The sequence below is a fragment of the Triturus cristatus genome, chromosome 2_1 (assembly GCF_964204655.1).
Source record: "Triturus cristatus chromosome 2_1, aTriCri1.1, whole genome shotgun sequence".
NCBI lineage: Eukaryota > Metazoa > Chordata > Amphibia > Caudata > Salamandridae > Triturus > Triturus cristatus.
Genome location: NC_140581.1, coordinates 214,110,345 through 214,136,711, shown reverse-complemented (window position 1 = coordinate 214,136,711; position 26,367 = coordinate 214,110,345). Strand labels below are relative to the sequence as shown.

At 43.9% G+C, this 26,367-nt stretch overlaps 1 protein-coding gene across 28 annotated transcripts in view; it reads left to right on the top strand.

The window, feature by feature from the left end:
• Positions 1-26,367, top strand: part of TCF4 (transcription factor 4) — an 886,011-nt gene that overhangs the window by 256,714 nt on the left and 602,930 nt on the right. For 19 of the 28 annotated variants that reach the window (XM_085630081.1, XM_085630059.1, XM_085630079.1 and 16 more), the window contains 2 exons: positions 1,090-1,149; positions 4,220-4,316. In XM_085630081.1, coding sequence (XP_085486207.1) covers positions 1,090-1,149; positions 4,220-4,316 — 157 coding nt within the window. The remainder of the gene's footprint in view (positions 1-1,089; positions 1,150-4,219; positions 4,317-26,367) is intronic. The other 9 variants (XM_085630087.1, XM_085630074.1, XM_085630092.1 and 6 more) reach the window with 1 other exon arrangement.

The window sequence follows — 26,367 nt, the reverse complement described above, 5'->3', positions numbered from 1 at the left end:
AGCTGAAACTCTCGTAAATGCGAGACCTATTGCATTGCAAATGCTTGTTCTGTCAGCCTCCCATCATTCAACTGAATTAACAGAATGCAATTTTTCGCTCCTGTAAGTTTGTGCAAATGTCACATGCTTTGATTGGTTTAGGTGGTGCAATTATCAATGCACATTTCTGTTGTACTATTATACTAGGACACGTTATGGAAAATCTGGTTGGAGAACTAGGCCCTGGTGACATTTCTGGCATTTCCAGTTATGATTCTTAAGTGAAATTGTTGAGAAATTCTTCAGATACTCTATATGCAACGTTGCACAGTTGATTTTGTGCTTTTTCTTTATAAGGTAAATGCATCCTTTTGCCAACGAATTTTGGATAAAATGTTTTGCAAAATTCTGAAGCAGGCATCTCTAGTAATGTGTAATTTTTTGATGTTTTTAAACATTTCCAGAAAGGATATTGCATGAATTTCACCTAGGCCTACACGGCACCCTAAAGAGTTTCCTGTGTAGCTTGTAACTAGCATGTTTTGTTCTGTAAAATGTAATCTAGCGTTCGTGCACTGCCCGTGCAAATCTGCAGCTTTGCCTCTTCCTGACAGGAAACGAATGCTTATCCGCAAATCAGAGCTTCAGGGAGAGTACTGCATAGTGCCCCAGTGTGTGTGTGTGTGGAAGAAGCGCTTGGCTTTGTTATAAGAGCAACTGATTTGCCTATGTAGACTTTTCTCCTGTGACTTAAGTGATTTAATTTTAAGTCTGTCCCGAATGTTGTATTGCAAAGTTGTTACTGGTGGCATGCACAGGCGCAAGCTCATCTGTTTACAGACCTATTTAGTTTGAGCTCGGCTGCAGTACTTGCTAACACCTGATATTCCAAAAGACACTCAGTATTAACCAGAACGTTTCCTGCATGGATGCGCTTTGTGGTGTTCCTTCGTCAGTGAAATGCACTTTTGTGTTGACTAAGTTTAGAAATGAGCCTATTCTGCTGCTACCGGCAATGTTAAAAGTTTCCCCAGATGTAAACTCGGAACTGCTGAACGAACTAACTATTGCACATTAATAACTTTCCTCCTTCTTCCCTCTCCTCTTTAGAAGCTGTCATGCAGTGTGCAAGCCGGTGTGCATGGCCATCCACCCCGGAGGTGGCTGCATGTATGTTTACTTTTGTTATAATTATCTAATATACTTTTAAACTGACTGTTCTCATGTGTCTGCGTTTATTTAAGCAGTACTCACGTGCACTAGAATGCAAGACTGCCAGTAAATGGTAACCCACTGCCAAGACATTTGGGCGCTTAGCAAACCCTAACCCCCTATTTCAGATTTCTGTAAAAGTGTTCATATATTTGATTGTTTTAAAGTTGGCATGTTGCTTATCAATGCTTCACGAGGGCCACAATTTTACAGAAGCATATTCCTTTATAAACACCCGGCGCCCCAGGCAGCCTGCTCCGCCTACTTGTGATGCGGCAGGAAGGTGAGCAGACATTGGGTGCCACCATTTTACAGAAGCATATTCCTTTATAAACACCCGGCGCCCCAGGCAGCCTGCTCCGCCTACTTGTGATGCGGCAGGAAGGTGAGCAGACATTGGGTGCCACTATTTTACAGAATCATATTCCTTTATAAACACCCGGCGCCCCAGGCAGCCTGCTCCGCCTACTTGTGATGCGGCAGGAAGGTGAGCAGACATTGGGTGCCACCATTTTACAGAAGCATATTCCTTTATAAACACCCAGCGCCCCAGGCAGCCTGCTCCGCCTACTTGTGATGCGGCAGCAAGGTGAGCAGACATCGGGTGCCACCATTTTACAGAAGCATATTCCTTTATAAACACCCAGAGCCCCAGGCAGCCTGCTCCGCCTACTTGTAATGCGGCAAGAAAGAGAGCAGACTTTGGATGCCAACTGTATTGCTCAATCTGGTTTATCGGTTGTCTAATGCAACGCTTAAAAACTCATGGACGTCAGTTGTTGCAAATGGTCTTATAAGTATATCATCAAACATCTAAATGAAAATATTTATACTGTGGAGTGTCAATGCAGGCTATATGGTATGGAGTACACTATATTGCCAACAACATAACAATCAAGGTCATGATTTATGGGTTGGCCGCGGGTTATCCCGTAATAAACGTGACGGATATTACGCCCTCCTCATTAAGTGCCAGAGGATATAATGCTCTTGAATGAATGAATACAATCTTTATTCGATTATAAAATATAATCTTAAAAGAATGAAAATTAAAATCACATAAAATCTCAGTGCATAAATATATGTAATAAATGCTATTGTAATAAGGTGGATTTGATACGCGTCACACTTGTGACTGAGCAACCCGTCTGCCAAAGTCTAAATCAGGCCCATATTTTCCACTTGTGATTGTACTAGCGAGTGGCGTGAGAGGATAAAAGCTGTCACAAAATGTCTTTACAAATGTTTGTGTATGTATTGGTATTTTTGTACCACCATTTTCTACGGTTATATATTGCCCACAACAGTTGCACCATTAACAGTGTCTTTAGTGATGTCATTGGGGATGTCCTCTGTCATTTCATATGTCATCAGTGATCTCTTGTTTGCGATCCTGAACAGTGCATGGTGGGAACATGAGTGTTCATGTAGCAGACTGTCCCTGATGAATTAAAGTTTTTTTTAGGTTTTAATTTGTAGCAATTGGATCACTTTTTATTGTGATTTTTTTATCCCCAAGGGAAAGTTCCAGTGTATGTACTTCAAATTTTCCTCTAATTTTTTGTTTTTTACAGTGAGAAAAAAAATATATATATATTTATGTATGTGTATATATATGTATATACACACATAAACACACACACACGTGTATAATTAAGGAAAATTAAAGTTGACATTGGTTTATAGTGACCACAGTAGAAAATGTCAAAAGGCATGAAATGTGCATGTTATGGTACTACCTTTAATTTATTGCTCACAACCAGTTGGCTTTTGTTTTTTAAAAAGATGATACTTGTGAATTATTTTGCATTATTTGTAGCTCTACCATAATTCTAATGAATTATTCTTTTTATTCAAGGGATATTTCCCTCCAGCTAGTTAGTTTCAAAGCATGAGAGTGTATTTAGATTCTGGGTGGCCTCAAACCATGCTGTTGAGCTTCACTGTTGCCTTTTCAGCATCACCTTTATGAAGGGTAAACAAAACCTGAATATTCTAGTTGCCCTCTGAACATACTGCTAGCTGAATCGTGCAGGCAATAGCTTCAAAAACTTCTCAATTCTACACAAAGCAAAATTCTTAACATTCCCTTTCTGATAGTTGTTTTCTGGTGACATTTATTTTGTCACCGGAACATCATGATTGAGATGCTCGGTTGTCCATTTTGTAGTCCCCAGGGCCTGCCAAAGAACCAATCCACATTGATGCACTGCCCTGTTTCTTCTCAGTAGCAAATTCTGTGTCAATCAGAAAGGACACCTACGAGAGAACATGTACTGCCAGCAAGTGATAGTTTATTTATAAGAGAAAGGTTTGCTCACACGTTGAAGAAATTAGGTTAATATTTTATCATGAATTGGGACAGTTTGAGTTTCTCTATGGAAAGGAGTACATCCTTCCGTAGGGATGAACGAATAATAGAAATTGTGTTAGGGTTCAAACTTTTCTAGCAGAACGTAAATGCTGCAACTGGTTTAGGGTAGGGTTTACTGTAGATCTGCCTCAGTAGTAGATAATGGATGTGTAATTTGACTCAAACTACAAACTGTACCATTTTTTAAAAATTCGATTGGAGTACCGAAATTGAAGGAAAAGCTAGGGGGAGAATATAGTGTATGCTGTACCAACTGCATAACTATTCTTGCCTGCAGATTTATGCTAGTTACTTTGAGCCTGCTGCCAAGCTATTCATGTACGGCCACATGGTCTAGCAGTACTTCCACTCTTCAACAGACCTTAATACTTGCATCATGTTTGTGCTGTATGTCCACTAACAACTAGCATCCAAAAAAGCATTCTGAACGTCATATTAATAAGTTTTCCACAGAAAGTATATATATTTTTTTTGTTCCAGAGAAGGTGAATATGATTTTCTTGGGTACTTTTTTGATTGCCAAATCAGCATATTCTGCTTATTCAGAAATCGTTGATTAAACTTCTTCATAGAAGAGGAATTAAAATGTGTCTCAGTTTCTTTGCAAGTAATACATTAGTGACTGTGATCTTACTATTCTTGTTGCCTCAACAGAACTATGGGGATGGTGCCCATTATGATCACATGCCTAGCAGAGACCTTGGGTCTCACGACAATCTTTCACCGCCTTATGTCAATTCTCGATTACATGGTAAGAACAAAATGCTTTTCTTTATTAATTGTGAATGTGATTGCTCTTAATGAATAGGGTATAGAAAATCTAAATTTATATTGAATCACCATCCTGAGATGTCATGGCCACTTCATTTAAAAAAATGTATGGAATTCATGTGAGGGCTTCAAATTGTGGACTTGTCACACATTTGATAAATTAAATATTCTTGGTCTTTATGCATGATGAAATTTACTAGGCCAAATGCACATTTCAAAATCTTCTTTTGCGATTTCTTTCTTATGAAGTTTTTTTTTCTTCTGATGACAGCAGTGTTAGTGTCTTCATCAACACTTACCTTTGACCTTGTAAAAAAAGTAAAGCTAGGAATTAGCTGTAGGAGATGATTGGTAGCAAAGGGGCACTTTCTCAGGTCTTTGCAAAAGTAGAAAGAAATGTGCCCTCTAGGAACATCAAGAAGTCCCTCCAGAATCCTCTTGAAAATTATAGCCCTGGAAAGATAGCTGAATCTCTGTCCTCCTATCCATCTGTTGAGATATATATATTTTTCCTGTGCAGTGTAGCGCTCTGTTTGAAATGTTGGATTGAACTGTATGTAAAATGGGCTATTGTACTGGAGTTCTGTGGTAAAACAGTGTCGAGTGACCATGATTCCAGGACAGTCATTTAGATGGTCAGCAACTGCCTGTACGAATAAATTTAATAGCAGAACTTTAGTACATCAGGTTACCTCAGAAGTGTTATGTGAGATATGTTGTTTTATGGATCTTTCAGTCTATGTATTCATATAGATTTATAAAACCTATGCATATTTTGGGAAGCATCTGTAAAACTTGCTTGAATGGCATGTAAAACAGTTTTGATGTAAAACCTCAATGCCCTTGCCCAGAAACTGATCATATATGGCAGACAATGCCTTTTTGGAGCAGCGATTACTTTTTCCTTGTAGCACCAGAATTTAAGAAGACAAAACAATCTTATTCAAACCTTTAAGAAGCACACCTAGGCTGTGAAAGTCCATTTCTCCGGACATTAGGACAATGCCATCCTATGTGTTTGTGTTTTTTTAACTGAATAGCCTGCTTTTTCAGTGCCACTTTCTGCTATGAAAACAAATTTTGCTTGTTACTCTGGGTATTGGAATGGGTGCAGCATTTATAAAAGTTAGATCACCTTGCATATTATATTTAGTTGTTTTATGCAATCTTATATAATTATAACATGTTACTACTGTATACTGTGATGTATTATTTTTCATTGGCTGCATTAAATAAAACCGCTAATAAGTATATGTGAATGTGCAGTGCTGCATAAATTGCACCAAGAGGCAGTGGCTACTGGAGCCCAAATATTCTGTTTCACTTCTCCATTCCGACTTATGTTTCTAAAGCTGCTTGTGCAATGGCACAACTAGTTTTGTGTTTTCCTAGGTCTAGATGTAAAATCTCTATATATACTATGGCAGGGGAGCAGGTTCTCAAGTTGAAGCACGTTCTCTATAGACTTGTAACACAGGTTTGGGTTTAAAGTAGCCAACATGTGTTTCACCCTATAGTATATTGTAAGCGTGTAAGATAGGAGAACCATAAGTCAGTTACCTCAGAAACTTAAAAGTGATGACTCATTTGAAGAGCATGTATTCAGGATGACAGTAAGAAAGAAAAATAATATAAAGGGTTCGTGATATGGATAAGCTTACTGAGCTCATAATAGAAACCCTTTGGGAATTGTATAACTGCGGACTGCGCCATAAGGTATGACTGTGTACTTACAATATGCTTGAATTCAACTCTAGGTTTTTTACTGCCTTTTCGATCTTTTTCAGTCCAAGTAGCAATTGGACTTTGCCTGTCTCTTATGATTGTTGAATATAACACTACTTTATTTGTTGAAGTGCAACAGTTCGTACTCCCACATTAGGTTAACTATTTAAAAACGTTTTCTGGGGGAAGAGAGCAAGGGGGCTCTCTTCTTTTCTCTTTATTGCTTCTGTCAGACTCCTATATACAGAATTAAAAATGATTGATTAGAGGTCTCCAAACAAGACTTTTTCTTAAGTTGCATGAATAATACGATGGTCAAAGGTACCAGTCACTTTCCCCTGCATGCCCAGTAATTTGTTGCCAGTGCCTTATTAATAGGAATAGTTCTAATAATTTTAGAGGTAAAGTGTATCACCGACATCGGCTTCATGCATAACAATTCATCACTTAATTTTTCTAATTCACACTAGTGGGTTTCACTTTCTATTTTTCACCACGTTACAATCTTTATCTAGAACATCATGTTAAAAGAAATCTTGAAAACACGTGTAGAGTGTCTTATCACGAATGCAGAGTAGCAGCAATATTGTTAGTACCTAACTTTGTAAATATTTTCATTATACTTCATTTTGAAACTTGGTATTTGTATATTTTCGTTTTTCTATGCAATAGCCTTGCAAAAACCCTGCTTGCATGCCTCCATAGCGCGAAACAAGTGTTGGCAACTTTGAACCCAAACCTGTGTTACAAAAGTGTGGGATTTGAGAAGGGACTTCAAGACCAATCCTTTCATATATAACAATCAATGTGGCTACTTTGAACCCAAACCTGTATTACAAAAAAGTGGGATTTGTGAAGGGACTTCAAGAACCGTTCTTTCAGTTGTAACAACCAATGTAACACTGATGAGCGCCTGATACGTGGCATCCTTTTTTCGATGAGAAATAAAATGGAAATAAAGCAATTAACTTTTGAAAATGAATAATTCCCAGGCGTGCAACATCTGGCCCTCCTAAAACACCGATGACCCTTTTATAAGGTTTGAAGACGTCTGTTGTGCTGGGTGCATTGTGCAACAGGTAAAATGTCCCTTGCAAAGTGCTCCCAGCCCTTTCCAGAATATGGATAAAAATGATGTTCCTTCACATGTACTGACATACAGTAGTATACTTCTGCTTTGTAAATGGTGCATGTAGATTGTGAGAAGTTGGTATATGCTGACCAATAATTAAAGTGGGCACCTTGTACAAGTCCAAACAACCCTTATTGATGACTAGGTTAAAGACAACCTTTATTGAAAGCTTTCCTAGTGGTAGCTATGGAGAGCAGCCTTCAGGCTAAGTCTCGAAGGGATGTAAAGCAGCTTGTTTAACCAGATCAGAAACCCCTGAATGACCAAATAAAAGGAGAACCACACAAGAGATATATAAAATATATGTATTTATCACTAAACACTCTCTACTAACCTCTTTATGAGATTAGAGAACAAAGCATACAATATTCAATCACTAGGACGATAGTAAATAGCACAATACACCGCGGGGTCCAGGGGGAGACCGAACCATATACTAAAACTGGTATACAACCATGACTTGACTAGACACAGTGCCTGGAGCACGTAGAATCACTGGGACCCCAAGGAACCACCCAAAGTAGTGACACAGGGGACCCACGGAGGACGGGTGCAGTTTGTGAACCGGATTGAACACCAACAAGCCTTGGCAAATGCAACCCACGCGGTCAGAGGAAAGATGCTTCGGTGAGGACCAGCAAGGTCCTGGGGACTCTCCAAGCTATGGAGAGTCAGTGCACGTCTGGAGCAACCAGGAAAGCCCACGGAAAGTCAAAGTTACCTTCACGGGGACCCACAGGCCAACAGACAAGGGATCGCGAAGGGACCTCATGCTGAATCACAAAATACCAGCCCACGGAACACTCGTGGAGTGTAGGCTGGAAATCTTCGGTGGAATTACTGCTCGGGGTCAGGACTACAAGTAGCGCAAAGCACAGCCTCAGGGATCGCCGATAAGCATATGCTGCTGCAAAAGTACACGGTGCACATGGGTTCGGGTTGCTTGGTCCCCACGAGGGACACGGGCCTCAGAATTACTGAGGGCACAGGTCAACCTCAGAGACCTCGGGAAGCCACCTCCTGTGTTGCAGATATCTTAGGAGTCCACAGGAGCTCGGGAGATGCAAACCGGTCAGATGAGTTTAGGTGCCTGCCTTGCAGGGGAGTTACTCATTTTCTCCAAGGGAGATTCTTCAGTCATCCAGCGTTGTGCAGATCGTTGAAGTACCTGGTTTCTGTAGCAGAGTTTAGTCCAGGTAAAATCTAAAGTCCTTTAGTCAGTGGTTCCACTTTATACCCAAGGAAGGGGTAGGACAAACTCTGGGGACCCACCTATGGGAGGGTCAGGGCAGAGGGGTGGCTACACCCATGTCCTTTGTTTAGTTTCGCCCCTGAGCAGGAGCAAATTACTCTTGCAACCGGTTTGAGCTGGACTATGCACAGGGACACCAAATGTGCCCCCAGTGCAGACATCAAAGCACTCTGAGTGCACCCACCCAGCCCCAATACACTAAAGCCTGTCTGGGAGGTGGTCACACCTCCCTGTGACAGGAAACCTATTGTCAAACCTTCCCCTGTCGAGCTTGGCTCAGCAGCAGGAGGGCAGACTCGTGTCTGTGGCTGGCAGCATCCATCCTGTGATGCCCAGGTCGAGAAAGCTGGTACCGGGTAGCCCGGTATGTCACATATGTCACTCTAGGAGAGTGGAATCATACCTCCCCGCCAGTTAATGGCGGGGAGGTATGATTCCAAGGTGTTTGACACCAAACACAACATGTTTCTATGCAGGCGGCGTTAAAGTTAGCATTTACCGCGAGGTTATAATGCACTTAAGTATATTTGGTTGGGTGCATCACAAAAAACCCCGGAAAAGAGGTTCCAAAGGCTGCAGAGGGGCTCTGCTCATGAAGGTGCACCCTCTCACATAAAACCAGCATCCTGCCTTCAGGATTGATAAGGCCTGCCACAGGGGTGACTGATAGGTTTATATGTGCAGTGATATAGTATAGATATAGTGAACCTATATCTAAGTAAGGGGTGCATGCACCACCTCACACAGGCTGCTGTAGCAGACCTGTGGTGTCATTTTGAATGATCTCTCAGGGGTGGCACAATACTTGCTGCAGCCCCTGCGAGGCCTCTGGGGTACCTGTGCCCTGGGTACATAGTATACCATATACTAGGAACTTATAAGGGTACCCCAGAATCCAATCTGGAGTGTATCTATAGTACATGCAATCAATTTAGAGGAGAAAGCAGCTAGACTAGGGTCCTGAATAGTAGGATCCCGGCCAGACTAAGTCGAAAACAGTGTTACATCAGCAAAAAAGGGGGGGGGGGTAACTATAAGAAGCAGATCCCACTCTCCTACATAGATTACCCACACCACGTAAAAAACACACCTGCACTTCATGGCCATTGTTTGGGCTCAGTCCAAATAATATCAAAATTAGTATTTCCTTGTTCATAACTACTAAATTGGAATTAATATTAACTCCTCTCCCGCGGGGGTAATTCCCCGCGGCGCGGGGGGGGGGGGGCCATAGCGGCACTGTGCTCATCATGAGGCACAGTGGAGCTGTGCTCATGACGAGCTGAGCTCGTCACGACTCCGCCCACTAATTAATTCTCCCGCACAGGCGGGGAATCAATCGAGCGTGGGCACAGCGCGACCGTTATGACGAGCCCAGCTCGTCATGAGCACAGCTCCACTGTGCCTCATGACGAGCTGGGCTCGTCATAAGCACACAACAGGTTAAATGACCACTGTCCCAACCTGATTGGGCAAGTGTAAATAGTTAATACTCCATTCCACCCATTTAAATCACCCACGTTTAAGCGATCAGCTGAGCCACCTTAATTTCACTAGTTATACCAAAAATGTTTTAAAACTCTTATTCATACCGACACATAATTCTATTGTTTGCCTATTAGATTTATTTATTTATTTATAGAGTTTTATATAGTGCGAACTTGATCCCGAAGGATATCAGAGCGCTTTACAATTTGAGGGAAAGGAAGATAACAAATCAAAACATGAGTCTAATATGGTGAATCTAATAGGCATTGAATCAAATAGTGCACACATAACAGATCATTTATAAACCTGAGTGAACGGGGAATGGGCTAAACGATGGAGCATAGTGACATAAGGGGAGTAAGTACAATAATCATATACAGGAATAAAAACCAATACCAAAACAATAATCAAAACATGAGTCAAATGGGGAGTCTAATAGGCATTGAATCAGATGGTGAACACCTACCAGATCATTTATACACCTGGGTGAACGAAGAATGTGCTAGACGATGGGGCATAATGACTTAAGGGGAGTAAATACTGTAATCATGTACAGGAATAATAACCAAAACAAAATAATAAACATATACAGGGATAATAACCGATGCTATGGTATGTCTGATGCGCTTAGAGCTAACAAATGTCCCTCATGTTAAGGTAAGAACTTATTCATGAGGAATCTTTTTGCTTCCAGTTTGAAAGCATCCTTGGAAGAGATCCTCCGAATTTCAGGTGGAAGAGAGTTCCACATTTTTGGAGCAGAGCCAGAGAAGGCTTGTTGGCATGTTCTCTTTTTGCGGAAGATGTGTGGTTTTAAGAGGAGGGAATTTGCACTCCTTGACAGTCTACCCCCTCCGGATAGTTCTAGTTTTTGTGCAAGGTAGATGGGGTTTTTTGAAGTGGAGTGCTTTGTGTGTTAGGCAGGCAATCTTCAGTTGAATTCTAGCTTCATAATGTAGCCAGTTTAGAGATTTTAAAACCGGGAAGATGTGTGCCTTTTGCTTAGTGCCCGTAATCAATCTGGCCGCCGCGTTCAGTGAAGCCTTTAGGGGGGCCAAAGTGTATTTGGGGAGGCCACATAGCGTAGCACTGCCATAGTCAAGTCTCGGCAAGACAAGCGCTTGGACCACTTGCTTGAAATCTGCTTGAGGTAGGAAAGGTTTGAGATTCCTGAGTGTTCTCAGAAGGTGGTTAGCTCCCTTGCACAGGTTGCTAATGTGAGTCTTCATATTCAGATGCTTGTCCAGGATAATTCCTAGAGATTTTGCTCAGTCGATAATGCGGGGGGAGCAGTTGAAGGCGGTGAGTTGGTTCATCCATAGGTCGATTTTAGAAGTATGTTTCGGGGGAGAAATGAGGAGGAATTCTGTTTTGGAGGGGTTTAGCAGTAGGTGGTTCTCAGTTAACCAGTTTTGGGTCGTCAGTAGGGTGGAGTTGAGTGAATTGATATCATCCGGGGAAGAGATTTTCAGATAGAGTTGGGTGTCGTCTGCATACATATGGAAGCGAATGTCCAAAGATTTTAGAAAATTAGCTAATGGTGCCAGGAACAAATTGAAGAGAATGGGAGAGAAGGAGGACCCTTGGGGAACCCCCATGCTGACTGGGGATGGCTGGGAGAGAGTGGTTCGCTTTAACTCTTTGGGTCCTCTGCTGCAGGAAGGACGAGAACCAATGCAGCACCTGACCAGAAAAGCCCATCCTATGCTCCAGAATGAATAGGAGGTTGTCATGAATGACCGTGTCAAATGCGGAGGAAAGGTCAAGTAGGATGAGGAGGCAGGATTCATTTCGATCATGCATTATTAAGATGTCATCCATCACGTGGGTGAGAGCCGATTCAGTGCTGTGCCCACTACGAAAGCCAGATTGGTGTTGGTCCAGGAGATGGAAATTTTCGATCAGCGTACATAGTTGTGATTGGGCGCATTTTTCAAGGAATTTGGCTCGAGTGGGGATGCTTTAAAAAGCTTTGCTGGTATAAGCCCCAGTGGACACTTGGGTCCAGTACCATGACACTGCTCACCCCTTTCAGAATAAATACTACTAGACAAGGTGGTATATCTTTCTCGTATTTAGCGCCGTCCTCCTGGAATAAAATGCCTGTATATCTACGATCCGTTCCTGTTCACAGCTGTTTCCGGAATAATCTGAAGACATGGCTGTTTGATAAGTAACTCTTTTCTTTCGTTCCCGACCAGAGTCGCTGCAAGCGCCATGAGACTCTTCAGAGTGCTATGTTCTGCGCTATAAAGTGCCTCTGACTTGACTTGACTTGATGCTGGAGATAGGTCGGAAGTGGTTAAGATCTGTACTGTTAGCTGTGTTTTTTTTTAATATAGGTGTTACCTGAGCCTCTTTTAGGCATTCTGGGATTGTGCCTTGAGCCAGAGATGCATTGACGATCTATGTCCAGAATGGGGAGATTTCATCCTTAATTACTTTGAAGATGGTGGTTGGTAACGGGTCACTGAAGTGATTAGATCGGTTGATACTCCGAAGAACCTTTTTGATATAATTTTCATTGAAGGGGGTAAAGGTGTCCCAGGAAGCGTTTTTCTTGATACCCCAGCTACATGGTGCTGTCTTGTCTAGTACGGCCAGTGGGGGTGCAGGTTCATTGTGTAGCAGTAGAGCCCTCCTAGTTTCCAGATCCATGTTAAGAAGTCTAGTATTCTCAGTAAAAAAGGCAGCCAGATCATCACATGAGGGAGGTCTGACTTCCGGTGCCGATCGGTTAGGGGCTACCACCGATTGTTGTTTAACCAGTTCAAACAGTTTCTTGGGTCAATTAGACGCTTGGTTAAGTTGGAATCTGAAATACTCTGCCTTAGCTGTCTTGATTTGTTTGTTATACGAACTTACACGATTTCTAACTTGCATTCTTTTTTTCCGTTAAATACCCAGCCAGTGCATATTTAGTATTCTTTATACTGAACTGTAAAACACCTTGGTCCCAAAGATGTTTTGGTTGAAACTTTAATTACTGTGTATTAGTTTGGCAATCTCTGGGCTGCATCCCTGAGCAATTGTATGTGAACTCTTGCATTTTATTTTAATGAGGTAATATTAAGTACTATGGAAATAAGCAAAATCAAATAAGTATTTGACAAGCTGTGATGCTACTTATTTTAATCGTGTTTGATAAATTAGTTAGGGTAATGTAAACAAATGATGGAAACATTAGTAATACAGCCTTAGGCCAGACAGCCATACCCGCTACTTCTCAATGAAGTAACTGAAATGCCTGGCGGCAAGTGGTTCAGAACAAGCCAAGAAAAATACTGAGCTGTAACTGTGTTTCATCACCCTGTACTGGAATATTATCCTGTAACACTAAAATAGTCCCTACTTTGCTGCTCAGCTCTTGGAACGATGTATGAATTGGTGTAAAAGCAAAGCAAAAACTGATATTTCTTGAAGTCATTATTTTATGCTGTAACGCTTAGGTGTAATACCACAGTTTTCGTAATACGCGGTAGAAATGATTGGAATAAACACCAATGATTCCTTTTGCCTATAGTTGGAACAGAATTACGTATTATACATATGGAGAAACGGTATGCTTTGAAATGTTTATGTTTAGAGACAACTGTTCATCCAAGAAGGGTTAATTACTTGCCTGACCTAACAGCCTTCTCAAATCATTTAAAAACTTAACTTCTTTAGAATTTAATTTTCAAAGAATTAAATGTATATCCAATAGAGGGTAAAGCCATCAGCCTCACAATATTTTTTACCCCCATAAGTGCTGAGGCGTTTTTTCATAATTGGTGCAGTTCGTACTATAGCCTTCATTTCTTTTGCCACAAAAGATTTCAAGGTCAAAAATGCGTCTTTTTTCCACCCCATATTTTGTTGATTCTCGAGATACCGTTGTTTTGTGGATTCCCCTGGAGGGAGCTGAGAAAAATGGATAAAAGGAGAAAAGTGTTGTTCAAGAAAGTGTGCCTAGAAGGGCATTCTGGGTATGAAAATATGCTGGGATCAACAAAAGTCATACTACCCTGGATTCCTCTGGGCCTCTAGGTTTCAGAAATGGGCACGTCTGGCAGGGTCCCCGGTTGCGAGCACTCACCGGACCGAAATGTTGCAGCCATCTCCTATGGAAAAGAGAGAGTGCATGGGTGTGTTAAACATATTTGTGATATTTGAAGGGCATTCTGAGTCAGAAAATGTTCTGGGATCCACATTACCTTTAATCTACTTGGGTCTCTGGGCTTCAGAAATGCCCAGGATTGGTAGGATCCCTGGTGACGGCTTACCCTGGGCCAAATTATTGCAGGCAAAACTCATGGAAAGAGAGAGGAAAGTGTGTGTTTTTGCCATGATTTTGATGTTTTCAGGGCATTCTGGGTACAAAATGTTCTTGGATCCATGAAGGGCACACTGCCCTGGATTCCACTTGGTCTCTAGGTTTCAGAAATGCCCTGAGTTGGTAGGGTTCTATTTGGGCTGGTAGAGATGGGGCAACCACCCATTCTGCCTCAGCCTTGTGTCATTAATACTGTCTGGTGCCTGGGGTTAGCCCCAATGCCAGCATGGTGTAGCACCCTCCCTCCCTCAACTGCTCCCCTTTTCTCTCTTTTTTCCCCCTTAAAGTCTTGTGGGATTTCAGTCCTTGTAAGTGGAGAGATTGGGTCATGTACCCCCTACCTGCCCATTACAGGCAGGATCAGAAAGCCACACAGACGATCAAGGAAAAGAAACATAGAGGGCGGGGCTTTTTGGACTGCAGCTCCCCGCTCCGTCAGCTGAGGTGGAAGATTCTGTTCCTTTCTGGCAAAGGGACAGAAAGACCAGTAAGCACCTGATATTCATGTTCATTCCAAAATAGGAATGTTGTGGGAAATCTGCCAGGCAGAAATCCCTGTAAGCAACGGAATTGTGTCCAAAAAGCAATGGTAGGCAGCATCAGCACATCTTGCACTCTGGACCATTGTGCCAATCTTCCCCTCACCTCTAGCACCGGATAGTCTGCCACCGGGGGGAGGCAGAATTGGGGGAAGAGTCTACCCCCCCTCTACTGACTTATATGTCAAAGCTATACCTAAATAAATCCAAATTGCTTCTCACTTGCCATGGGGATAACAACAGTCTTTGGACTATATTGATCCATGGGAACAGAAGGACAGGGGTTTGGGGTGTACCCTGAAGCCAAGACGGACTGCTACCACCTCATGCTTTAATTATTTTAAAAAAATCCTCGACCCGAATTACACATTGGATGCGTTGTCCTTGTTTGCACCTTGACATACCCTTAATTAGTGGTGTCCAGGGTAGTCAATAAATCAATCTGCATTTGTATAGCGCAGCACTGTCACCCCTAGTGGTATCTGGGTGCGACAGCTCTGTCGATGAGCCAGGTCTTGAGATTCTTCCCGAAATCCGCCAAGGAGGGTGAAGTTCGAAGATGGAAGGGTAAGTTGTTCCAGGTCTTGGCGACATAGGAGAAGGAGCAGCCGCCACTGCGGCTGCGATTGATGTGGGGGGTGTGGGCACGGGCTAGTAAAGAGGAGCGCAGGTGTCTTGCGGGTAGGTGGAAGTTCAGTAGTCGGTTGATGTAGGCCGGTCCTTGATCATGCAGAGCCTTATAGGCGTGCCTGAGGATCTGGAACTGGCATCTCTTCTGGATGGCAAGACAGTGGAGGTTTCTGAGATGGGATGTGATGTGGTTCCTTTTTGGGTGGTCCAGGATGAGTAGCTGCAGCATTCTGTATGGTCTGGAGTCTTTTGAGGAGCTGGGTGGGGATGCCGGCGTGGAGAGCATTGCATTAGTCGAGGCGGCTGGTGACGAGGGCCTGACTGACAGTCTTTCTGGTGTTGACTGGGATCCATCTGAAGATTCTGCGGAACATGTGAAGGGTGTGGAAGCAGGAGGAGATGATTGCGTTGACTTGTCATTTCATGGTCAGTTCGCTGTCGAGGATGATGCAGAGGTTGCGTGCATCGTCTGTAGGTGTGGGTTTTTGTCTGAGTTCTGCTGGCCCCTAGCTGTGGTCACATTTGGTTATATTCTTCCCGAAGTTCAGTACTTCTGTCTTGTCGGAGTTGAGTTTAAGGCATTTGGCTTTCATCTAGTTGGCTACATTGGTCAAGGCGTTGCAGAAGTTGATTATGGTGGTGGAGGGGTCTTTGGCGAGTGAGAAGATGAGTTGAGTGTAGTCTGCGTTGGAAATTATGTTGAGGCCATGGGACTTGACGATGTCTGCAAGGGGGGGCTGCATAAGATTATCCTTGGGTTCGGAGGTGAAGGGAGGCAGCTGGATGCTCTGTGTGCGTCCCGTGACGAAAGAGGCAATTCACTTGACGACATTTTGCTGAATGCCGATGTTGTAGAGTCTGTTGATGAGGGTGTGGTGAGAAATGGTGTTGAAAGCAGCAGAGAGATCGAGGAGTATCAGTGCCACAGTCTCTCCGGGCTCGAGGAGGGTTCTGATGTCCTCTGTGGCAGCGATCAGGGCAGTCTGTGCTGTAGTTGGCACAGAATCCTGATTGGAAGGCGCCAAATAGGTGGTTTTGTTCCAGGTATTCGGTAAGCTGTTTGTTGATGGCCTTCTCAAGTACTTGGGCCGAGTAGGTAAGCAGGGAGATCAGTTGATAATTTGTGAGTACGCTGGGGTTGGCGGAGGGTTTCTTTAGGAGGGGTCTGACCTCTGCATGTTTCCATCTGTCCGGGAAGGTTGCTTTGGTGGTGGAGGTGTTGATGCTGGTGAGTTCTGTGCTGATAGTCTGTTCCAAGGTTGGAAAGACGGTGGGGGCAGGGGTCGGTGTGTGCCCGGAGTGAATGGATGACAGTGATGGCTGTGGTGGTCTGAGTGGTGAGCAGAGACCAAGTGGTGATCTTTTGGCTGGTGTGTGCTGGTTGGTCGAAGGTGTTGTAGATGGTGGCAATCTTGCTGTGGAAGTAGTCCAAGAGGGTGTGGCAGATTTCTTGAGAGGGTGGTTTGTGATTTTTGTAATTGATGGGTTGGAGAATTCCTTGACTATTTTGAAAAGTAATTTTGTGTGGTTGGCCGCTGTATAGATGCAGGCTGTGATGCCTTTTCTCTGGCTTCCTTGATGCGCCAGTAGTAATTGCTGAGGGCTGCTTGGTGGCGTGCCACTGTTTCTCGCGTTTGTAACACTTGTACACCCCAGAGCTCAGAACCACCAAGCACAAGGTGGCTTGTTTTGAGTTTTTTTGAGATTTTGCTGGTTTCATCAAGTGACTCAGTTGGTGCATTTGATGATTCATGCGGAAACGTTCTGGACGGCCTGGTGAAGGTCTGATGAAGCTTTGGGTTGGGTGAATTTGAGGGCCTGTGTCCACTGAGTCTCCATTACCTTGCCCCAGCTGTGGCAGAAGGAGCTGTGATGCTTGGGGATGGTATGCTGAGCGTTGGAGATGGTTAAGTAAATGTTGGCGTTTTCGGTCCAGGTGAGTTCTGTGATGTCGCTGAATTTGATTCTGTTGCTGGATGTGAAAATGAGGTAAAGTGTGTGTCCGGCTTTGTGCGTGGGTTCAGTAGCCGGTTGGGTGAGGCTGATGTTGTTCAGGTTCTCCAGGAGGGAGGTGGAGTTTGGGTTGTTGAGGTTGTCGACTTTAAATTTGAGGTCTCCAAGTAGGATGTAGTGGTAGTAGTTGATGGCTAGGGGAGGGATGAGGTTGGAGATGGCATCGCAGAAAGCCAGCCTGGGTCCCGGGGGCCTGTATACAAGTGTGCCTCTTATGGTCTTTGCCTCAGTTTGTAGTTGGAAGTTAAGGTGCTCCATGAGGGGTGTTCAGTCATCATTGGTGGCGATGCATTGGATGGTTTCCTTGAAAATGATGGCGATGCCCCCGCCATGTTTGTTGGTGCAATCTCGGTGTATCATCTTGTAGCTGTTGGGTGTTGCAGTGGCGATATCTGGGTTCGAGGAGGGGTATTGCCATGTTTCAGTGATGAAGGCAACGTCAGGGGAGAGGGTGGTGATGGAGTCCCAGATTTCCGTGGCATGCTTACAGAGGGAACGTCCGTTCAGCATGGTGCATTGGAGTGGTTCCGGGTTGTTTGTGCTCTTCTGGGTGGAAATGGCGAGGGTTTCAGGGCGGGCTGGCGGCCCTGTGTTGCAGGAGTCGCAGAAGTGGTGGCAGGTGAAAGGTCCTTTCGTTGATCGTGGGGAGGAAGTGTAGCATATGTTGTTTCGGTGTCTGGGGTCCAGGGCTAAGAGTTCCTTGGCAGTGTAGTGGTGGGTGGTGAGAGGGCCAGGGGTCCTGGCGCTGTCCAGGTGCAGATGGGCGTAGACCGGCTTGCCTTTGGCACTGCGGTGTCCATTAAGAAGATCCTGGAGGGCAGGCAGGGCGCTGGGTGGCTTGAGGAGGCAACAGCGGGAAGAGAGAAGAAACTAGCAGAAAAAGCCACAGTAGAGGGCAAAAAAACAAGCAGAAAAGGCAAAACAGAGAGCAGAAAAAACAGCAGAAAAGTCAACACTGAGGGCAGAAACACGAACAGGAAAGGCAAAACAGAGGGCAGAAAAACAAGCAGAAAAAAGACCAAATAGAGGACAGAAAAGGCAAAATGGAGGGTAGGGGACTGTGGGGAAGCTGGACAGGAGAATTGTCGCAGGGGGAGCTGACACAAGGACCTGCTTCATCAGTGTGTCTGATTACCAATAAATACATTTCGTTGGTGGAGACACAAACTCTGCTAATTTGTACTGAGCAGAGCCCATTAATGAAGCACAGGGCACCAGTCTTTCACTGGATATGCCTCTCTTTGAAGAGGGGGACACACTGCTGCAGGTGGGTGCAGTGTGTTACTGTACCTGCCTAAAAGTGGTTGACTGAGGAGGCTCTGGTACCCCCTTACTCACGTCCCAAGTGGCAGCTGTGGGGTGAATAGGATGCACCGATTTTCCCCACTTAAGTGAGGCGCACAGTCAATATGCCTCCAGACATTTTTTTGGCTCTACCTACATCTGTAATACGGTTTAGATGCTAAGGCTTGAGTGTTCCCTCATTTCCTTTGGGCTATGCCTGCCTGAAAAGAACGTAACTCCCCCTCATGATCGCGCCAGGGGTCATTTTGCCACAGCAGTCCATATTATAGAAGGAGATCTGAGGCCTTTTCTGTAATAGCAAAGTACCCCAGAAAATCTGTTGATAATTTTGGAGACCTTAGTGGGTGGTGAAGCAACTGCTTGTGCCTGGGGGGGGGGGGAGGGGAAGGGTTTAAGGGGCAGCTCTCTCTACATTCTTCTTAACTTCCTGGTGTCTAGTTGGTGGATTCATGCTTGGAGATCGACCTCCTACCGGAATCCCCAAGTTAGAATCAAGGAGGGAAGAAGTATCATTGGAATGGAGAGTATTTCCCCTTTCCAGTAATATCTCTCACATTGTGATCAGTGCTTGGATGACTATGCTGTGATTCCACCCCCCCCCCCCATTCCCCTGCCCCACAGAGCTCAATGGAAGGAAAAGGAGCCAAACTCCTTCCTTTACTTTCACTTTGATAATGACAATGTCAATGCACCATACATGCTGATCGTCATTCACAGAAAAGACCCTCAGTCAGCTGAAGCTCTTCCCAAGCAAACCTAAATAGGTGCTCCAAAAGTGAATCCCTCAGGTGTGAGCATCCTTGCTGAGCAGGACTTCTGGCAGTCACAGAAAGTCAATTGAAGACTTTAAGAAAATGCAGATACAGGAACTGATAGATCTGCACAGCATATCTACATACACACCTTACGCTCATGTATGTGGGCATGTCGCTCTGTGTGTATGGGTGCACTATATTGATTTAAACGATGTATGAGCCACAATATGCTTAATGTTTTCATACTCAAGTGTACTTGTATCTAATGAGAGTTCAGGGAGTGTGTATGGAAAACTGTCCTGTTGGGAAGTCGGAGAGTTTGTGGTAGGTAGGTGCCTCTTAACAGGCCATAGGCAAGCCTGTAAAATGCTAGAAGTGCTGTTTTAAAATCAGCCACATGCTGGGTGCACTCCCAGTAAGCCAGTCAGGCTGCAGCAGTATCAGTCACTTGTGAGATGCATTAGGGCTGGAGAAATGTTGGTCACATTTCTGGTTTGGTATGCAGCTTTAAAAGTCAATTAGTGCAGTCAATACAACACTTGATGTCCTCATGGTCATTCTCTTTTGCTTGGTCTTATCACGTTTTACAGCGTTCACAGGCTTCACTATAGTATTGCACAACACTCGCATGTAAATGCATAAAGTGGAGGACAATTGTACGCTTCGTTGAGCAACTCATAAAAAATAGCTTAAGGAACCGGTACATATGTGAGGCCTACGGAGGGACACACATGCAATCAGAGGTCTACTCTAGTTTCATGATGTAGCTCTATGCGCTTGGAATTCTGTAACTTTGAATATTTACGTACCCATGAATGTAGTGTTACATTTTTGTGAAGCTTCCTTTACTGTGTGTGTTCAGTATCCAACATGTTATCAATGTATATACAACAGTGCGTTACTTTTGTCTTACCTGGCTGTTGATTTATTGGCTTGGCGTGCTTTATAAGATGTACATAGTACTGGCTCGATCCTTTGTGCAATTGTATGATCCTTGGATTTTGGCTGGTTCAACCAATAGCTGAATTATGGTGCTTCTTTTATTTACTGTGCTAGACTTGGTCGCTGCTTGCCTTGTGAATTGAGTGTTGTGGCCAGCTTTGACACAAACATAGATGTTGGTTTACCAATGGCTTTGTGTAGATCACACCATATGTGTATCAGGATGTAATGCTTACATACAGATGAGATTACTAGTACTATCTAGTGTATCCAATGTTGGTTTGGCCAGTCGGGCACTCTGCCGTATCCAGATGGGCCAGTGTGTGGGCCATTTTTCTTAGTTCCAGTCACACCCAATGGGTCCTACTAAAAAAACAGCTCCTCACACTGACCCTTTCAAGGCAGCCCATCTAGCAGTGCCTGACTGCCCAACAGGCAAGTCCAAGAATCCTAGTGTGTCCATTTTTAGGTCTAGCCTAGCCACGCACATGCGCTTCTCTGTGTGGCATGGTGTATTCCATCTGTGGTGTTTGGCCATGCCCATCACTTGATAATTGGTTCTTTGTAGTGCCCCTCATAAAATGTTGCTTTTGAGTGGTCCCTTTGTTGTCTTTGTCCCGCCTTTTGGTTGTTTGTTTCCGCTCTGGTGACTGATCCAGTTACATGGATCAGTTCACTTTTAACCACTTAAGCACTTTTGCAGCACTACTTTTTGTTTTGCCTCAGCTTATGCCCTGTCGCTTCACCACCACCCGCCCGTTGCTGCCTTTCATGCTTGTTTTTTGCCTCCGCTCGCTTGCTGTCCCTACACCTCCTCCGGCCCATTGCTGCCTTTCATGCTTGTATTTTGTATAGCCTCAGCTCGCTCGCCGTTCCTACACTACTTCCTGCCCATTGCTGACTTTAATTCGCTAACTTCCTCCGCGGTGGCGAGGGCCAGGGGCACATAATGCTTCAAACTGACCCAGAGCACACAAGCCGTAGTGTGGTCTGTCTTGCTCGGGATTGCTACACGCTTGCTTTTCTCCCAAACAATTTCAGGGACTTTAATTGTAGTCCAATACCACAATGGCTGCTCCGTCCCGTCCCGCGTCCAATACCACAATGGCTGCTCCACCCCGTCCCGTTTAGCTTTCCCGATGCTATTTACATCCCCATGCCCTCGCTTCACCCATCCTCTCCCTGTGTCCATCCCTCTTCCCTTTCCCTCCTCAGTCATTGCTTGTTTTGCCGCCTTCATAAGGTTTGTTTCTTTTAAGTATTATGCGCAACAGTTGATTTATTTTCAGGCCACATTCAAGTTCGACCAAAAGTGCGCAGAAATAGAAATCAAATTGTGTTTATGGTAGCTCTTCATAGTCCTTGCTGTTTAATCTAGTAATAAACGTTTTTTGTTTTTTAAGCATATTTGCATGTTTTTTTTCAGTGTCCTTTCACCTGTGTGTTTATGTGCTGCATGGCTAAACAGTATAAAGGTCGCAAAGGCGAGACATATTGGCTATGCCAATGCTTGTACCATGTAGTCTTAACATAGAGAACCTTCATAGTTTCTACTTTTACTCTTTGTTAAATTCATTTGTCGCTAGTTACAGTGGATATTGTTGCAGAAAGTCACCACCATTTTTTTTTATCACTCATGCTTCTTAGGTTGAACTCTGTAAATATGTAATATTTTCTGTAAATATGTATTTGTCCAACCCTAATCGCTTCAACTTTTCTTAATATGTAATCTTAAGTGATTTGCAACTTGTATATATGTAACTCTAACCACGAGTATCTGTAGTAGACATATGTACTTACTTCGTTTTGAGTTCATCTGTATCTTTTATGAAATTCATGTAACTGGTTCTATTGTAAAGCGCTCCGACACCATTGGGTAAAGTACGCTCTATATAAAATCGCATAAATAAATAACTTGTTATAGCGTTTTCGGCCTGCCTGTCATATCGAGTGCTTACGTTTTACTTGCTTCTTGTTCTGTTACTTCCTGTCTGAAATTTGAAGGACACTGCTATATCCCTCTGTTGCACTGACCTGAAAGGCTGCTAATGCTACTACTGTAGACTGCTCCCTTGCCCCTGATTGAAGGCGTGTGGAAACTGATGCTCAGGTCCGGCTTGTTTTGTACGTCATCGTAAGATTATTGTAGCATGCCACGTGGTGCTCTCAGTGAACTTCAGCCAGGTGTATTGGCTAATGCAGAAAGTTAGAGAAACAGAGGGTCAAGATTTAGTGATTTAAATCCTAGATATTTCCTCCTCTTGAGACGGGATGTGAATCCTTGAGTTTGTAGCTTCTTTTCAAACTGTTGTATATAATTCCATTCCTTCCAGGCCGCGTAATTATCCTGTCCATGGTCAGTCAGGGATCCCAAGGGTCGAGATGTTTGGAGCAGAACAAATCTAAAAAATGCTTCTCTGCCTTTAATTCCCTTGTTACCTTGTGTGTTGAGGGTTTTTTTCTGTAAATGTGTATTTTTTTGTAGTGTTTGTCAATTTCAGCCATGGATTAGGTAATAATAGTCGTTAGGACAGCAAGCGCCATACCCACACGGTGATCTCTACCCGTTATGTACAGGATGTCCAAGTTTAGAACTAGTGTTATATATTCCTCAAAACTGGGCCATTACTTAAACATGCGTTTTTGTGCTCAGTTTGACATTCCACCTTATGTCGTTGAATAGCAGGCAGCTCATGGGTCTGCTTTCTGGTGCGCCCCACAAAATAGTGTGTCCATCTTGAGCTTAGTTTGAAGGGAACCGGCCTTGGCCTTAGTCACAAGTTATTGTTTTGGGGGTTTCACAGAAACAGGCGTTTAGCTCTTGCATGCAGCCTTCATTTTTTAAACAACTTAGTAGAACTCTGCCAACTTCTAACTGGCCTCTGGCACCAACACAATGTCTCAGGCTTTGTTTGGTTGGGTGCAGACTGAACTGTAACTGTGCACTGGCCTTCTCCTTCTCTTTTACACCATAGTGAATACCTGTGTTAGAAGAATACGAGGTCTGCACTGCAGGTGGTGGTTGTGCACTTACGTTTCTTTGTAACAGCTGTGTTCATTCCTCTCTCTGCATTGCCATTATTGCTGTCAAATGCTTTTTTTGCTGTGGAATGGCAGTGGTAACATGCGGTGGAAATGTATCACCTTCCCCAGTGCTAACTACTCTGCAAGCCTGTGTTTTGGGGGTCAACTCCTAGCCACATCATGTTTCACAATTAACACCTGAGATTATCTCCACGACCAGGGTGTAAAAGTGTGGTGAGAGGATCTCTTGATGATATTGTCTCCGTCAGTGTTGTTTCTTGGATTCAGTAGTGGAGGCTGTCACTCAGTAGGTCTTATTGACCGTGGTCTCGATGGTGGATCGAAGGAGGTCTTCTCCGGCCCGTGATTGGGACTGTTGCAGTCAGAGATGTTATCATGTATAATATAGGGTTGTGCACATGTGAATAGCTCTTTCATTATGAAACGTGCAGAATTCTTGCTACACTTACAAAAACTACACCGTAGATCGGTGAAAGAGGTGCCACCCTGTGACAGTCTGCACTTTCACACACATTTTTATGCAAGTTAAAGATAAGCAACGTACTTTATTGTGTACAATATAATTGCAAATTACAAACGTCAAAAAGTTTCAGATTGCCCCTCACAAAAATCTCAGTATGGTGCTCACTTGCATTCTTAAATGCACTTGAGTTGGTTGTGTGGCCTGGTTTTAGAGTGCTTGCAAGAAAACCCTGAGCAAGGAATGTACTTGGGTCAGCTAGCGCACCTGCCAGAGTAACTATGCGAGTGCACAGGTGTAGGTGTAGGAAAAGCGGGAAGGTCCACGAGCTGCTAGTAGAACTTGTCACAGTCCGCGACCCTACTGTATAACCCTAATATCGAAGTCACTGTCTTCTATCACATGTAACCCAAAGAGGTGGCAAATGGTATTTATTCTTAGTTCTCACAATTTTAATGGTAATGTGATCCCTTATCCTTCAGCCCCTGAGGTATGCTCGCCGCATAGGAGTGAGAAGAGTGGAACCAACGTTGTTGGTGGAGGGCGGATGACTGCCTTAAACTAACTGAAGGACGGCTCGTCATTTTATTACTGATTTTACATTTATTGCACCCATAATGCAACTTTTGACACCTGCATTGCAGCGGTTTAGAATCAAGTGCATCTTCCAAATGCTAGAATGATTAGAGATGCATTGACACCCTTGGACTTAGCTCTGATGGCAGGCATTGGGTGGTACCTACGTGAAATATAACTAAGGCTCCCTGCTTTCTCTTTATACTGATTTTTACAGATTAATACAGACGGAAAACAATGTGTTTCCTGTCTTCATTTATTTTTAAATGCGTAAAAATACGGAACATTAGGCTTCTTGTGGGTGACTCTCCATGCTGTCTTTCTGCTTTCCAGGGCAACAGCTGAGCATATGAACAGAATGGTAAGTTTCAAAACCGGTCCAGATTGCCCTAAATGCTAACATATATCAATATTATAATGCTGATAGTTACCTGTGGGTATAATGTTTCTCTACATTTGGCTGCTTATTTTGCAGGAACGTGAAAAGTAACAAAGTATGAGTGCATGTTTATCAGTTAAATAAATGTGAAAATATACTGTTTTACGGCTCTAATTATTCACAAAACACAAAATAAATATGAATAAATACCAATAAGATGATCCAAAAATAAATATGAATAAATACAGACGGAAATGTAAAAAACAAAATACCATAAAACTTGAAGCCCTAATATAACACATGGAGTGCCCTTTTTCGGTCTCGTGCAGCGAGAGACCTCTTGTAGGGGGTTTAGGAATCGCACACGCACGAGCGTGTGCTTTTCCTTTTGGGCCACGCTATTGGCTTTTGCATGCGTCTTTTTTACATATACATCACGCAATTGGCCAAAGGTGGGCGCATTGCTCCGCCCATGGCCTATTGGTGTCTGTTACACGCAGCAGCAGCATATGTTTCCAATTATCGTGCCCAGACACGGGCGCGATAATTGGAAACATTTGCTGCTGCTCGCAACCGCGCGCGCACACCAGCAGCTCCCGTATCTCGCGCTCACCATTCGCGGGCTTGTTCCCTTTTGTGCAGCGTCCGGGCACCACTTCCTTTGGAATGTCGGTGTTTAACCTCAGCAACGCCATTGTGGGCAGCAGTATCCTGGGGCACTCCTACGCCATGGCCAACACGGGGATCGCGCTCTTCATGTAAGTATCCGTTGCTGGATGTTGTCAGTGCTGGGGTTCTTCCTGGCATTCATGCTTAAGTGTATGTGTCAAATTTGCTACCAGATGGTTCCGCGGGCAGTCCTACAACCAGTGCCTGCTTTTGCTCCGGCCCAGGGTGGCAATATTCAGAGAGTCGCAGTCTGCATTTAGGCACTGCAAATAGCTCCGGCCATCTCACTTGACTCGGTTTGACGTGCTTTTAATGGTTTGCCAACACCCCATGTGTCCTGCTTGTTCATTCTCACCCCTTGCTGTCACGCGCGAATACCCACCCGACAAATCGCTTGTTGCAGTGTGAAAGAGCTGGGTGATTATGGCTAAGGTGCCAAGTTGTTTTGTGCAGAGGGCCACTCCTGCTTTGATGTAGTCAGGGGCTGACCTGTGAACACAAAAGTGACCCCGCCTCATTTTATTCACAAGCAGCAGCGATTGCGCCAAATGTCTTTCTGCCCAGGGCGCAATCGTAGCAAAGGCCGGCTCTGCCTACAGCCAAAGCTAGAAGTGAGACTCGGTAGTGCCATAAGTACTGTAAGGAATTTCGAAAGCCCAGGGTGCTGGTTTCTAGCAGGAGTAGGCCCAAACTTTCTAGCAACATAGAGAGGCAGGATGGAAACCTCTTGAGGGGATTGACTTTTTCATAACAAAGAAGACAGAAGAAAAATATGATTTCACTTCCGTAAAGGGCAAGGCCATTTA